Source organism: Nannospalax galili, unplaced genomic scaffold (genome assembly GCF_000622305.1).
Source record: "Nannospalax galili isolate Female #2095 unplaced genomic scaffold, S.galili_v1.0 scaffold191, whole genome shotgun sequence".
NCBI lineage: Eukaryota > Metazoa > Chordata > Mammalia > Rodentia > Spalacidae > Nannospalax > Nannospalax galili.
The window spans coordinates 390,139-405,942 of record NW_008331484.1 but is presented as its reverse complement, the minus strand read 5'-3'; the positions used below and the strand labels follow the sequence as shown (position 1 = coordinate 405,942).

Genomic DNA, 15,804 nt, shown 5'->3' with positions numbered 1-15,804 from the left:
AATGGGCACAGGAGAATCTGAATCTATTTTTAGGCTTATTATGTAAAAATACCTATTCTTGTTTGAAGTTAACATGAAAATTATTGCAGTGAGATACAATGACACCCTGAATTATCTTTTTCTAGTAAGAAACAGCCAGGCATGGTGGCACAGGAATGCTGAGGCAGGAAGACTGTTACCCTGAGGCTAACTTGGGCTGCACAGCAAGACCCCAAATCTCACAGGAAAGGGAGGGAGAGAGGAGGAAAAGGAAGGAGAAAGACAGAAAATAACGGGAGAAAAAAGAAGTAACTGCTTTTGAGTCTCTTTTCAGAGAACCACAAACATTCCTGGATTCAGGGAACTAGAAGCATTTTATCCCATAGCAAACTATTAATACAGAGTCTAACACAAGGAAAAGCCTATAAATAACAGGAAAGGAGGCTTCAGATGAAAAACAAGAAAACTAAGCACTTAGATCCTGTACTTGGACATCTTCCCCCTTCACTGGTCCAAAGAATATAAAAAATTATTGTTGCCAGGCATGGTGGCGTACACCTTTGATCCCAGCGCTTGGGGGGGCAGAGACAGGCGGATCTCTGGGAGTTCAAGGCCAGCCTGGTCGACATAGGGAGTCCCAGGCCAGCTGGGGCTACAGGAAGACACTGTCTCAAAAACACCCACTCACCTACCTCCCAAAAAATTATTGCTATTATCCAGGGACAAATGTTCTGTCAGTGTTATGTGTAGCTCTTAGCCTAGAGAACGGAACCACCTAGGTTCAAATCATAGCTCTGTAAATCACTTAACTTCTCCATTCAGAATGAATACAAAAACCCACTCACTGGACTGTTGTTAGAATTGAATTAATGCATGGAACTTGCTTAGAACAGTGCCTAGTACAGTGTAAATAAGCTGTCCATTATTTTGTAATAAATAACTGTAAGACAACCTCATTTCAAGAATAACTGCCAAGTCAGGTGTGGAGGTGCATGCCTTTAATCCCAGCACTCAGAGGCACAGGCAGGTCCAGCCTGGTCTACACAGCAAGTTCCAATCTGGGAAACCCTGTCTTAAAAGAAAAAAAAAAAAATTAGGTTGCCACAAAGCTGGGCATGATCTCTCATATGCCTATCCTTAAAAGGCTGAGGCCAGAGGACTGCATACAGTTATAGGTCAGCTACATAATTAAATTCCAGGGCAACCCTGAGTATGCCAAATATTATTGGAGTGACAGGAACTAGAATCACTTAGAAGACAAACCCCCATGGCACACCTATGAGGGAGTATTTGGATGAAGTTAGTATCTGGGCATGCCTGTGAAGCATTATCTTCATTTGTTTAATTGAGGTGGAAGACCTACCTTAAAGGAGTACAGCACCATCCCCTGGTCTTTGGTTCTGGACTGTATAAAAAGGAGAAGCATTTACTGTTTTCTACTTTCTGGCTACAGATACAACTTGACCAGCTGCTTCAAGCTCCTGCTTCCAGGACTTGCCCACCACGATGGACTGTAACCTCCAAACTATGAGCCAAAATAAACCCTTTCTTCCCTTTCGTTGCTCTTGTCAGGGTATTTTATCACAGCAACAGGAAAAATAATGCCCTGGGCTATCGTGTAAGAACACATCTCAAAGAGAAAGTCCCTACATACTATACTCTGGTAAATATGATCCATATACTAAATTTGAATTTAACAATTTAAAGACTGACAAAGTTTTGCCTACCCAATAGTCTGTTTTGTGGTGCCAGGGATCAAACCGAATACCCCGCACATGCTAGGCAACACTGTACCACTGAGCTGCCCACCCATATGCTCCTCTATGTAAACCATGTTGGGCTCAAACTCATCATTTTTGCCTCAGACACTTAAGTGCTGGGACAACAGCCATGTACCACTATTCCTGGAGGCCCAACAGTTCTTGATACCAACTCTCTGGACTTAGTAATTAAGCAGTAACAGTTTTCATACAATTCTAAAAGTTGTGGTATCTGTCACACATGGGGATTTATGAAACACTCCATGCTTTCTGTCTCTTCCATACTTCATACCTGCTAGTCCCTCTGTCAAAGAACAGATCTTTAGAGTGCAGGACAGAAAGACAGACAAATCAGGAAAGAATGAAATTTGATTGTGTTCTTATTCACATTCTAAGGTGTTTTCTTTACAATAGCTTTATTCCCTAAATATGTTAACACAAATTGATTTGTCTAAAACTAACCAAACTGACAGAAACAAATGAAAACAGAGTACTGAAAACAGGGTTTGTAAATCTGAAGTCAATGTTCTTCTTAAACACAGGCTGTACCAGTATCAGCTCGGAAGACAAGGGAGGAAGGGGAAGCAGAGGGAAACCCTCACCAAATAGAAAAGTAGATCTTCCTGCCTTCCTTCCTCCTGAGTGTTGGCATTACAGGCATAACACAAACCCAGGGCTTTTACATGCTAGGCAAGCATTCTACCAAGTGAGCCACATCCCTAGCCTCTGGCTTGCTAGATTTAATCAACTCAACGTCTTAAGTCAGCCACTACTCATCAGACTGTATTTTATTGTTCATGACTATTTCTTCTTTGTGTTTTGAGACAGGGTCTCCCTATAGCGTCAGCTGGCCCGGAGCTTACAGAGATCCACCTGCCTCTGCCTTGTGAGTGCTGGGATTAAGAGTTGGCCCATCACACCCCCTTGGCCCATCATACCCCACTTGCTCATGACTAATTTTTAAAAGACAATTAAAAGAATGTCATTTGGATAGGTTAGTAATGCCTGTAATCAAGTATACTGGAAGCTGTGTGGCAGGATGTCACGTTCTAGACCAGCCTTGCCAATCTGAGTTCTATTCCCAGAACCCACTGTGTAAGGAGAGAACCAACTCCTGAACATAGTCCATTGCTATCCACATGTACCAAGGCCCACCAGTGCAGTGTACACATAAGTACACATTCTCATTCCCATTCTCTCTCTGTCTCTCTCTCTGTCTCTCTCTCTGTCTCTCTCTCTCTCTCGTTAAAAAAAAATTCAGGGCTGGAGAGATGGCTCAGCAGTTAAGAACACTGGTTGTTCTTGCAGAAGACCCGGGTTTGAATCCCAGCACCCACAGCTAACAACTGTCTGTAACTCCAGTTCCAGGGGATCTGACAGCCTCTTGTCTTCCATGGCACTGCACGACATGGGTGCACTTACCTACATGCAGGCAATACACGTATACACATAACATAAAATAATAAATTAAAAAAAAAATAATTCAGAGAGTATCATATCACTGTGATCAAGAGGTAGAGGCAGACAGATCTCTGTGAGATCAAGGCCAGCCTGGTCCACATAGTGACTTCCAGGTCAGCTGGGACTACAAAAGACCTGGTCTAAAAAAAATTTTTGTTTTTAATTAAAAAACAAAAAAAGCCAGGCGTGGTGGCACACACCTTTAATCTCAGCACTTGGGAGGCAGAGGCAGGTAGATCTCTGTGAGTTCAAGGCCAGCTTGGTCTACATAGTGAGTTCCAGGATAGCTGGGGCTACAGGGAGACCCTGTCTCAAAAAGACCAAAAAAAAAAAAAAAAAAGAAAGTATTCGACCAATATAACACAACACAAAGCTGAAAAAGGTTTGTTTCCAAAATGACATATAGGGTTGAGAGATGATCTCACTTTAGAGATGTTTTAGGTATCTTTTAGCCTATGTGACTTCAAACTGAGAGGGCAAAATGTATATGTATGTGTGTGTATGTGTGTGTGTGTGTGTGTGTGTGTGTGCGCGCGCGCGCGCGCCTGTACGTGTCTGTGTGCACACATTCATGAATGCAGGTACCCTGGAGGCTAGAGCCCATCAGATCCCCTGGAACTGGAGTTAAAGGCAGTTGTGAGCCACCCTACGTGTGTCCTGGGAACCAAACTCAGGTCCTCTACAAGAGCCAAGTACAGCTCTTAACATATCTCCAGTCATCAAGAGATTCTAATGCTGGTTTGGTAATCCATGCCTGCAATCCCAGCACTCTGGAAGTTGAAGAAAGAAGATCTCAAGTTCTGGATCAGTCTGAGCTGCATAGCAAGGGCTTGTGGGAGAGAGGTGGGGGAGCAAAGGGAGGGGGTCTTGTCAGAAAACAGAACTACCAAGACATAGTAATACCCACAAAAAATGCCATATAACAGAAACTACTCATTAAACATTGTGTATGTGTATTAAATGCAATTTGGGGAGCAATCTAAAAGTTATCAAGCAATTAGTTAAAATTCTACAAAGCAGCTCTGTTAAAAAAAAAAAGTAATCTCAAAGACAATTGTTGACTAGGTAGATGGGTGGGGAAGATATCAAGGTATTTGGGTAAGGAGGGGAAATGTGGAACATACAGGAAATGAATTACTATGGTCTTTCTGGAAAGACACAATAAAATTGATTGTACTGGAGAGCTGGGATGCTGAAGGGCAGATGACAGACTTAATCTTCTCTATGTACCCTTTAGAGCCTTTCACATGTGCTGTCCTAGTCTTTGTTTTCTGATGAAATTAGGGGCAGAACACAAGAGATGCTTTTCAGGGCTAGAGACAGAGGTCAGTTGGCAGAGTTCTTGCCTAGCACGCAAGCCCTGGGTTCAATACTGAGTAGCACAGAAAACTTGAAGTAGTGGCATTTGGCTTCAGGAAGATCAGAAGTTCAAGGTCACCCTCTGCTACGCAAGTTTGAGGCCAGCCTGGTCTACATGAAACCCTGTGCCAAAAAAAGGAGAAAAAACAAAACAAAACAAAAAAACGGCTCTTCATTGAAACACTACTAGTTCAAATGAACTTAATTAACCAAGCAGTAACAATATCAAATTATACCCAATTACAGTTCTCCCAAAACTTTTTCCCACAGAGATCAAAATGCATTTATTTTAAAAAGTCAGTAACTACATTTCAGTACCTAACATACATGTGCCAAAGATTCTCCAGGATCACCCGAAGTCATACTACTATTTTGAGCAGTGTTAAGTGCTATACTTATACTTTAAAAAAAAGGGGAATCCAGGGACATAGAGACTGGTTTATACAGGACACTTAAGTACACATCTCTGAGGACAGGACATGTGAGGCAAAGAAAACACCAGAGTGAGCAATGCAACAAACAAGTGAAACCCTATGAATGGAATGAGCTCAAGGTAGAGCAGAGCAAACCTGGCTCCAGGGGAGTAATCCAGTATAAGAGATGAGCTTGGAGTAAGATGATTCCAGACACCTGTAGGGCCCTGAAGTTACAGCATTGGCTGGGGGGGGGGGGGTTATGATGTGGAGAGCCTCTGTAGCATTCTTAGCAGAAAAGTAACACGATCAGTATTTTTTAAAGATAGCACTACCTGCTACTTATAAATAGGCTGTTAACAGATCAGAGAGCAAAGGATAGAACTGACCAGGGGTTTCATAGCTGGGAAAATGTGTTTAATTTAGAAAGTAGAGGCCACAGAATTTGCTACTGGACTGGACATAGGAATTTGAGAGGTGATTGAGTTACTGGGTGAAGAGTAACTCAAAAAAGTTATCTTGGGGCTGGGGAAATGGCTCAGCAGTTAAGAGCACCGACTGCTCTTGCAGAGGACCCAGGTTCCATTCCCAGCACCCACATGGCAGCTACGAACCGTCCTTAACTCCAGTTCCAGGGGAATTCAAAGCCCTCCTCTGACCTACGCGACATTGCATGACACGAGTGCACTCACATACATGCAGGCAATACACGCAGACACATAAAATAAAAATAATTTTAAAAAGTTATCTTATACTTTATAGTTATTTATAGTTACAGTACTTGTATATACCTTATGTCATTTCCAAAAAAGAGACAGGAAGACCATACTAGTTCTGTCTCTTCCTAGTTTTAAGACCACACATTTGACTCAGTCACTAGAGTGTGAAACTGGTTTAGTTCCCAAACTCTCAAGGCCCAAATGGTTGAAGAAATAAATATAACAACGATTACGAGGTAGAAAACACCATATGAATAACTTCCCAACTCAAACTACATCTAAATCAAACTATCTAATATTTCTGTGAAATAAGAATAGTAAGATACAATCAACAGTAAACCTCATCCTTCAAAAAGTCAAAGGTTACCAAGAAATAAAGTAGCAATTCAATAGAAGTATGCTGCTATGGCCTCAGCTACTCCCATCCATCATTTCATTCGCATAGACCCTTGTGTATAGTAGTTGACAGTAGTAACCAGTTTGTTTTGAGACAAGGTCTCTTATCTCCCAGGCTGGCCTAAACTCCCTAAGTAGCCAAAGATGACAATGACCTCCTCCACACAGGAATGAAAGACATGCACACCATCACACCTGGTTTATGGCAGTATTGAGGATGGGCTTCAGGCACACTAGGCAAGCACTCAACTTTCAAAGTAAATTTTAGTAGAAAAGTATGTGCTTTCTGCTTGGGGTGTTGTTCAATGTGGTAAAGCATTTGCATAGCACGTACAAAATCTCACCTAGTTTCAATCCCCAACACCAGGAAAAAAAAAAACGACATTTTGTTTTTTTTGAGTCAGGGTCTCCCTATAGCCCCAGCTGGCCTGGAACTCGCTATGTAGAACAGGCCAGGCTGGCTTCAATCTCACAAAGACTGACAACCCCCACCCCCAAGAACTGGGACTAAAGGTGTGCACCACCACACCAGGCAGAAAATTTTTTCACTGATTATAGAATCTACGTAATACAACCCAACCATGGATACTAAAAAGAGGCATAATCTCTTAATCCTCTCTAGAGATGAGAAGTGTCCTTTAAAGCTTTAAATACAAAACTAAATTAATAAGTTAAGATACATAAAATTGCGATTATATATTACAGCATGAGTTTGTCACTGTCTTGGTTTAAAATAGCAAAATGGTGTTTAGTAAACCTAAGCATTGTGTGCAAAATGAACTGAATTATGAGTACTTCAACTTATTCCTTTAAATCATTTCTATAAACAAACAAGATTTCACAGAATTTATTTTCCCACCCAAAACTCTCATATTCAGAATCCAACAAGAAATAGAAAGCTATATCAACTATTTAGTTCACTGTGTATTTTAGAAAATTATCTTCATTATCACTTTGGTAGGTTTGGATGGTATGTGGTGGAGATTATCATTTTTCAAATCGAACACTGGTTAACATGGTCACTGGTAGCCATGTGACTGCATGACAACCAAAACTAGTCAAGACTTTCCAACTGGAATAACCATTAAACCTACTTGAGCATCTGCTATAGGTAATATAGCAATAAAAGTTCGTGTTAAGACTCCAGGGCTCAATGACAACCTGTTCTTTCTCTCCTAAAAATTTCTATCTTATGAAAGGTTTTATTTTTCTAAACCAATTACCTTTCTGTCGGGAGACAACTCAACCTCACTCACGGCATAAAGGACTACACAACAAATCCTTCAAAGTTGGGCGGTTTTTCCATGTCGCCCAAATCTTTAGAAGAGTGCACACCAATGAATACATGTTCACCAAGTTACATCAAAAAAAATGAAGCTAAAATTTAGTCACTTTACTGGCATACTGAGCAGTGCAGACACTCGACTAATTTCCTTCATAAAAACAGATGTGAAAAAATGAGAATTTAGTATTCAGGGATTACAATAAACCTATCGAGTCTGAAGGTTCGAAGTTATGTAAAGACTTTAGAAAATCAAGATACTGGCTTTTTCAGGGTTCCGTATCAACACAATATCCTAAAGAGCCTCAGGACGGCTCAGTAAGCGCATAAAACCAAGAGGCAGACGATTTCACGGATCACCCCCAGAACTGCGGTCCTCCCAAAACCTCATGTTAAACTATTTCCTTGAGGCAGAGACAGTCTCAAGAGTTTGCCAACCAAAGTAAAATCACTTCGCAGAGATAACGAGCAGAAACAGAGAAGCTGTGGCGAAGGCCAGCACCGGGCCCGGGCCCCCAACAGGCGGGGCGAGCATGTGCGGACCACCGCAGGACACGCGGCCCTCCCGGAGCCACCTCTCCGGGCCCAGGGCCCCGCCCGGCCTCTCCCTGCGGGTTCATTCATTCAGCACCCGGGGCTGATGCACCGCCGCGGTCCAGCCGGCGCAGAGAGGGGACTCCGGGCCCGAACCGACGCGCCAGACCACCACCTCCACCCGGCGTCCAGGCCACGCCGCGATTCCCGCGCGCCCGCCGCCTCCATCCGCGAGTGATGTGAGAGACGGCCAAGGCCCTAGCCAGTCCGACCCCTGACCCTCCCGCCACAGCTCGGCCGCCCCACCCTCCACCACGTGCGGGCCAGGCCTCCCCAAGGGAGCCCCCGGTACCCGCCGCGGCCGGAAGTCCGCCCAGCGCCCCCTCCCCAGCGCCGACTTTCCTTGCCGCCGAGGCCAGACCCTTCTCCGCGATGTCTCTGGCCTCGGCGCTGGTCGCGGAGCCGCGCGGCCCCCGCCCCGCCGGAGGAGGAGAGCAGAGCGAGGAGCCCGAAGCCCGGCTGGGAGGTTACCTTGATGATCCTGCGGGGCAGCCCGGCCATCTTGTCAGATCCCGAGTTCAGCCTCTGCTCTTGTCTCCGGCTCCGCTCGCCTCACGCACGAGTGGAAGTCTCGGGCTCCACTTCCGGGGAACGTCGCCGCGCCCGCCGCCGCCTCCGCCTCCACCAAGGCCCCTTGGGAAATGTAGTCCCTACTCGGGCGCGGGCTTCGGGCAGGTCCCCCCTCCCCCGCGTTCTCCGCCCCAACCCCAGTCAGGGGTGGCGGAAGTGACGCGCCGCGGCGGGGCAGGGACTTGGGGGAGGCGGCGAGGGGCGGTGTCGAGCTCCTTGTCTCAGGGCTGGACTAGCGCGCGACTGGGCTGGGCGTCCGCAGGCCGCTTAAGTGAGGCCACGCCTGCGCGGATGGGCGACGTAACAGACGCCCGTCCTCTGACGTAGCCCATTCATGCCTTCGTTCCGTTTGTTCCTTTTACGCGCCTACATTGCGCGTTGCTAGGCTGTCGTTGCGGCCCTCTGCGGACCTGCTGATCGCCCGCGATCCTAAGCTAAGGCAAGACCGAAACTCCGTAGTAAAGCTTCTCCCTGTGGGTCTCGCTAGGTATCCAAGCCCTGACAAAGAACTCTTCGTGATTAAATTTCATATAAATGGAGCCTTTTTTGACACACCCCTTTCCCAAAGAAAAAGGGTTTGAAACGGGTAAGGGGGAGGCAGCAAGAGGATGGCCCCTAAATGCCTGGACCTTGCAAAATTTTTATGCTTTGGAAAGTTGGTTCATCTGCTTTTTGAGAAAGGTCTTGCTATATAATCCAGTCTAGCCCGGAGTTATCTATACTGTACCCCTGAGTTGGCTCCTCCTACCTGACTCCGGAGAGTCGCTATTACAGCCGAATGCCACCACTCTTTGCTACACCTACAGTTTGAGACTCAGTTGCTAGCAGGGTGAATGACTCATGGTGAGGACTAGGGCACTCAAGAGTAATGCCTAAAAGAACTGGATTAGCCGTAGAGTTCATGGCCCTGAAGGGGGTTTCTAGTGCTGCATGTTTTAGTTTCTTTTTGTTACTGTGATAAAATACCCTGACAAAAGCAACATAAGGGAGAAAAAGGTTATTTCAGATCACAGTTCCAGGTTAACCTACAGACAGCCTCGGAAGTCACAGCAGCAGGTACCTGAGGGACGCTGGTCACATGGCATCCATAATCACGAACTGTGTTAGGGAATGAGACTACAAAGAAAAGGCCTTCCAGGAACTTTTAAGAGTCCAGTGTAGGAAAGACACAAGTAATTACAATCTAATGTGTTAAGCCCTGTTAGAGGTTTCCCCAAGGTGCTATTTGAGCACAGAGAGGCATTAACTGCTGAAAAATTCAAGGAAGACATCTTAAAGGACTTCCTAACTGATGAGTAAGAGTTTACGGGATCTGAGAACATTCCAGACATAGGAAATACCCTGTGAAATGGTGCTGTGCTATGAGAAAATACAGGAAATTCGAAATTGGAGTGCAAGAAACCTAGTGGAATAATGAAAAACATTTTGTGCTAGAAGTGACATTAAATGATCATGTACATGATCATACACTTATAAAGTATACGGGGTAGCCTATATTATCCCCAGTTCTTTTTAAATGAAAAATCAAGGGTTAGAGGTAATATGGGAACTTGGAAACAAGAACTTCCAAGTAACCAGAAGCCTGGAATGGTAGGTTCTGTGACTAGAAAAACCTAGAAGATGAATAGCCCTGGACAAAGATAGCTTCAGGATATTTTAGAAAAAGCACCAAAGAATGACTGGTAGGAAGACCAAGTGACAGTTGGGTTAGAAGTCTGAAAATAAGTAGTTGGCTGGAGCTCAGCAAGGAAGACACATCTCTGCTGCATGCTTTATCAGCCTCAGTGGCTTGACTCTGGCCAAAGGAGCCAATTCCAAGATACCTCACAGTGCTGGCAAGTTGACACTGGCTGTTAGTTCCTCTCCAAGTGGGTCTCTGCCCTAGGGCTTCATTAATTACTCCACTGCAAGGTGGCTGGGCTCCAAGAGTGCATGATATTCTAGTGTGGACCAGTGGAAGCTGAGGGCCTGGAGCAATGGCTGCTCCTGTAGCGGACTGGGATCCCAGCACCTACATGGCAGCTAACAGCTGTCCATAACTCCAGTTCTAGGGGGATCTGATGCCCTCTTCTGACCTCTGCAGGCATTGCATGCACGGATGCACTTACATGCAGGACCAATGGGTTTATTAATAAGAAGGCTGGGCTTGGGAGGTACCTCAGTCAGCGTGCTTACCTTTTAAACAAGAGAACCCGAGTTCTATCCCCAGAACTCCCATGAAAAAAGAAATCAGGTATGGTGGTACGAACTTGTCATTTCAGAGCTGGGGAGACAGAGAGGCAGGAAATCACCATCCCCCACCCCCAACACCCCACCCCATCCCGGCTCCCAGCCAGCCTAGCCAACTTGACAACTCCAGGCTAATGAAAGACTGCACTGTTGTTGTTTTTTTTAATTGCCTAAGGAACTACACCCAAGGTTGACCTTTGACCTCCATACACACTCATACATACATATGCACCCACACACATGATCACACACTCACATGCACACACACATATACACACAGAAAACAAAATGCTAAGTGGGAGGGTAGGTAGGTCAGAAGACACCAAGTAGCAGATACGCAGGAGGAGTAGAGATCTAACATGAAGGCTGTAGGTACTCAGTTGTATTGTATATGGGGTTTGTAGTAAAAAGAGTAGGTCTTAGCTGGTGTTATCCCCCCCCCCCAAAAAAAACAAAACTGGTTAGCTTCTGAAATAATATCTTGGCTTCACTATAGTAACCATTCCACCATCTGAATATGTCTGTAGATATCCATATGTGTATCATTATGTGTGTCTAGTACATACACAATAAAACTGCATTTTGTTTTTGAGCTTGGGTCTTGCTACATACTCTTGCCTGGACTAATACTTGTTATGTAGCCCAGACTGGCATCAAATTCATGGCAATTCTTCTGCATAAGCCTTCCAAGTGCTAGGATTACATTCAAGCACCACGAACACCTAGCTTTCAAGAAAAAGAAATTGTTCTTTAACAATCCTAGGCTAAGGGGTTAGAGAGATGACTCAATCAGTAAAGTGCTTGTCAAGCACCCATGAGGACTTGAGTTCAGATCCTCAGCACCTAGGTAAAAATGTGGGAGAAGCAGCATTTACCTATATCACTCTAGCACTGGTGGGGAATAGATAGAAGGGTCCCTGGTGTTTGCTGCCAGCCAGTCTAGGCCAATCAGTGAGCTCCAGGTACAGTGAGAGACTCTGCCTCAGAAACTAAGGCAGGACAACTGAGGAAGGCACCCAACATCAACCTCTGGCCTCTACACTCCCACAGACTCATGTATACATGCATATACATATGAACATGTATACACACATGCATCACACACCTATACACAAAATCTAGCTCCTATCATGCACACAGCCCTGGGTTCAATCCCCAGCATCACATAAAACCAGGCATGGTAGAACATTCTTGTAATCTCAGTACTTAGGAGGTGGAAGCCAAAGGGTCAGAGGTTTGAGGTCATGGGCCAGACCCTGAGACTGACAGCCTGAGTTTGATCCCTGGGAATTATGTGATGAAAGGAGAAAAATCAACTCCTGAAAGTTGCCCTCTGACCTCTCTACATGCCTGCTGTGGTGCCAGTGTGTTCATGAGTACACACACGGTAAATTAATATAATAAAGATATTTTTAAGACATTCAAGTTCATCCTCATCTACATATTGAGATAGAGGCCAGCCTGGGATACATAAAACCTTATCTCAAATATTCAAAAACCACAGCACTCGGGAGGCAGAGGCAGGCGGATCTCTGTGAGTTCAAGGCCAGCCTGGTCTACATAGTGAGTTCTAGGCCAGCTGGGGCTACAGGGAGACCCTGTCTTTTTAAAAAAGATGAAAAACAAGACAAAAAAAAACACAAAAATTTAAAAACCAATAAAAATTAAAGAATACCATTTATATCCATAAAATAGGAATAAAGCAAGATAACTACAAAACTGAAAACATTTTTTTAGAGAAGAAGTAGTGGTCTGGTGGAGAACATAAACAGGAAAGTTTGTACTCTTGTATTAGTTTTCTAGCTGAAACTGCAGAGCTTCAGCTTCAGCTTCAGTGAGAGACCCAGTCTCATAAATAAGATAGAGAGCAATAGAGGAAGACACCCGGCCTCCTCTGACCCAGTTCTTAAATTTCCCACCACCCCTCAGTAGCACCAAAGACTGGTGCTATTTTAACCCATTGACATTTGGGGGATACTTGTCCAAAATGTAGCATCTACACTCTTGTTGATTTGTGTGCATGTGGAGGCCAGAGATCAGTCTGAGTTCAATCTTCAGGATCATCCCCATTGGTTTTGAGATGGTCTCTCACTGGAACCTGGGGCTCTCAATTAGGCTAGGCTGGGTGGACAGAAGCCCCAAGGATCTGCCCATCTTTGCCTTCTCAGCACTGAGATTGCAAGTATTTATGGGTGAAATAATGTCTAGGATTTGCTTTGAAAAGTTCAACATAAAGTCAGTGAGATGACTCTGTGCGTAAACAAGTGCACTACCACTCCCTGTTTCACATGGGTGGTAGGGATTGAACTCTGATCCTCATGCTTGGGCAGCAAGCATATTACCCAATGAGCTATCTCCCCAGCTCCTGATATTGATTGATTGATCACTTGATCAACTGGTTCTCACTCTGTAGCCCAGCCTAATCTGAGTGCCAAGATTATAAGTTTAAGCCACTATACCCAGCACCATTTAAATCTTAATGTGAGTGTATTGCCTAATTTAAAAATGTGAAATACAGGCTAGAGAAATAACTCAGCAGGTAAGAGCACTTGGTATTCTTACATAGGACTGGGGTTCAGTATCTAGCACCCATGTGGTGGCTAACAACCATCTTTAACTCCAGTACAAGAGAATCTGATGCTGTCTTCTAGTCTCCATAAGCACTACACACCCCGGGACTTACATACATAGAGGCAAAGCACTCATACACATAAAATACAAATAAAATTTGAAAAAAAAAGTAAAATACCAGTCAACTGCTACATCCAGTGTGGAAGGGGTTCAGAGAATCCTTGAAGAGGGACAGGGTAAAATGAAGGAAAGACAACTCAAAGTTAGAATCTCAGGAGTGGGGAACCAGGAGGACTTTGCTGAGGGAATAGAGGCCATGTGCACCTGTACCACTGAGGATTTATGTCTTTAACATGGGTAAGTGGGGTGAATGATGTGACTTTTACTCAGTGCAGCCAGTCTTGAAAAAACTTCAAGACTTGTAGGTATGTTATTTTGAAGCAAAGAATTGACTTAGTACAATGAAAACTAGCTAAGCACCATGGCATTATGGCCAGTGGTCAGAGTGTTATTTATTGTATAAATTTGGGATGGGAGCATTGCATTCCTTTGTCTGCCTCAACATACGTGCCTATGCAACTTTTGCCACATAGTCATTCTTGACCAGAGGTGCCATTTCTATGGTGAAGTTTGCTTTCAGCAGAGCTTAGGTAAAACAGTGTCTCCAACAGTCAGATTTACTGATTTCAACAGTCTGCTTTAAGAGGTATTCTAATACTCCCAAGACTCAGCAATAAGGCCTGGTTCATGGTTCTGAGAAAATGATTACAGCAGCTGGATAGCTTTGTTTAATGAAATGGTGCTAGGCTAGACCCTTGGCTAATTAATCTTTGTTGTCTTCTTAACAGGCCGCAACTGTCTTCCTTATTTCTTTCCGGTCTGGGTTCCTTCTGAGTTTCAAACTGTTGATACTTTTGCAATACACTGTAGAGGAAGAGTAAGCAAGGGTGTTGTGCTGACATTAGAGAGGTCGTATGTATGAGAAGCCTCAGAATCAGGGATCTCCTCCATCCTGGTCACCACTGCATCCTTAGAGTGCAGCACAGGGTCTGTTACATGAGGGCTCTAAAAAACACAAACAAGCCGGATGTGGTGGCGCATGCCTTTAATCCCAGCACTCGGGAGGCAGAGGCAGGCGGATCTCTGTGAGTTCAAGGCCAGCCTGGTCTACATAGTGAGTTCCAGGACAGCTGAGGCTACAGGGAGACCCTGTCTCAAAAAGACCAAAAAACAAACAAACAAACAAAAAAACCACAAACAAAACCCACCCATCTGTTTGAGAGTAGTTGATATAGATTCATAATCCATGAGTGCTTGTAGAAAGCAAAAGATTTTTATGATAAGCTTTTCTGCTTGATTTTCCAGAAGGCAACAGAGAATATGTATGTGTGTTGTATTCTTTTTTTTTTTTTAGCTTGTTTGCTTAAAAACATTTACTTTATGTGTATGAGTGTTTTGTGCCTGCATGTCGGTATACCACATGTGTGCAGTGCCCACGGAGGTTGGAACTGGAGTTATAGATGGTTGTAAGCAGCCATATGGGTGCTAGGAACAGAACCCAGGTCCTCTGCCAGAACAGCTGGTGCTCTTAACTGCTGAGCCATCTCTCCAGCCCCTCCTTGCTTGCTTTTTAATACAAGGTCTGCTATATTGCCCAGGTTGGCCTCAAACTCAAGATTCCTCTATCCTCTGCCTACAGAGTATAACAGCTCTTCACAAATCACCTCCTGCTTCAAAAAGAAGCATAAAACCCCCAAACCACAAGATGGTACAGACCTGTAATCCCAGAACCCAGGAGCCTGAGGTAGGTAGTTTGAAGCCAGCCTGGGCTACATAGCAAGGCCCTCCTTAAAAAAAAAAAAAAAAAAAAAAAAAAGGAAGGAAGAAAAAGCCTGTTTGGAAAGTAGTTCAATTGAAGCCTTGTTTCAATTCCTAATCCAGAGCCATCAGTAAAAAGTATTTGTTTGCAAGCTCCTTTATTGTTTCTGGCAGCAATGGGAAAGGGAAACTGTTTCGTGGGTGGTTAAGACAGAAGTATCTGTGAGAGAAGGGTTCATGTACACAGATTCAGGCAGGCAGTGGGTGGGGAGGAAGAAAAGGCTAAACACTGATACAAGACAGGAAAAATAAATGCCTGCTGCCTTTCATTCATGCCTCCAACACAAGCAGCCAAGCACTTGCAAACTGTTAAGCAACCCAAGAAGAAGAATGTGAGGAGCATCATCCTGGGGCATCACCAATCCCTGAAGGCATTAGCACACCATAGAAGGCTGTGAATGAGAAGAGATGAGCCCCTGAGCCCCAGGAGATTCTGGGTAATAAGGCTTGCCTTTGTGAGGGCTGTTTTCCCAGACATCTTTGAGTGTTATTTCACCCAAGGACCACCTTTAAGAGCATGCACCCCTGTTCTGTAGAGACCCTTCCTGATTCTACAGTGCTGCTAAAAAGGTAGACCGAGGGGTCTCTCTCTC

The 15,804-nt window shown here is 44.5% G+C and overlaps 1 protein-coding gene across 1 annotated transcript in view; it reads right to left on the bottom strand.

Annotated features, from left to right (window-relative positions):
* Positions 1 to 8,582, bottom strand: part of Ube2n (ubiquitin conjugating enzyme E2 N) — a 31,491-nt gene extending 22,909 nt beyond the window's left edge. The window contains exon 1 of the mRNA XM_017795890.2: positions 8,435 to 8,582. Within this exon, the coding sequence (XP_017651379.1) occupies positions 8,435 to 8,464 (30 nt within the window). The 5' untranslated portion in view covers positions 8,465 to 8,582. The remainder of the gene's footprint in view (positions 1 to 8,434) is intronic.
* Positions 8,583 to 15,804: the final 7,222 nt, after the last annotated feature.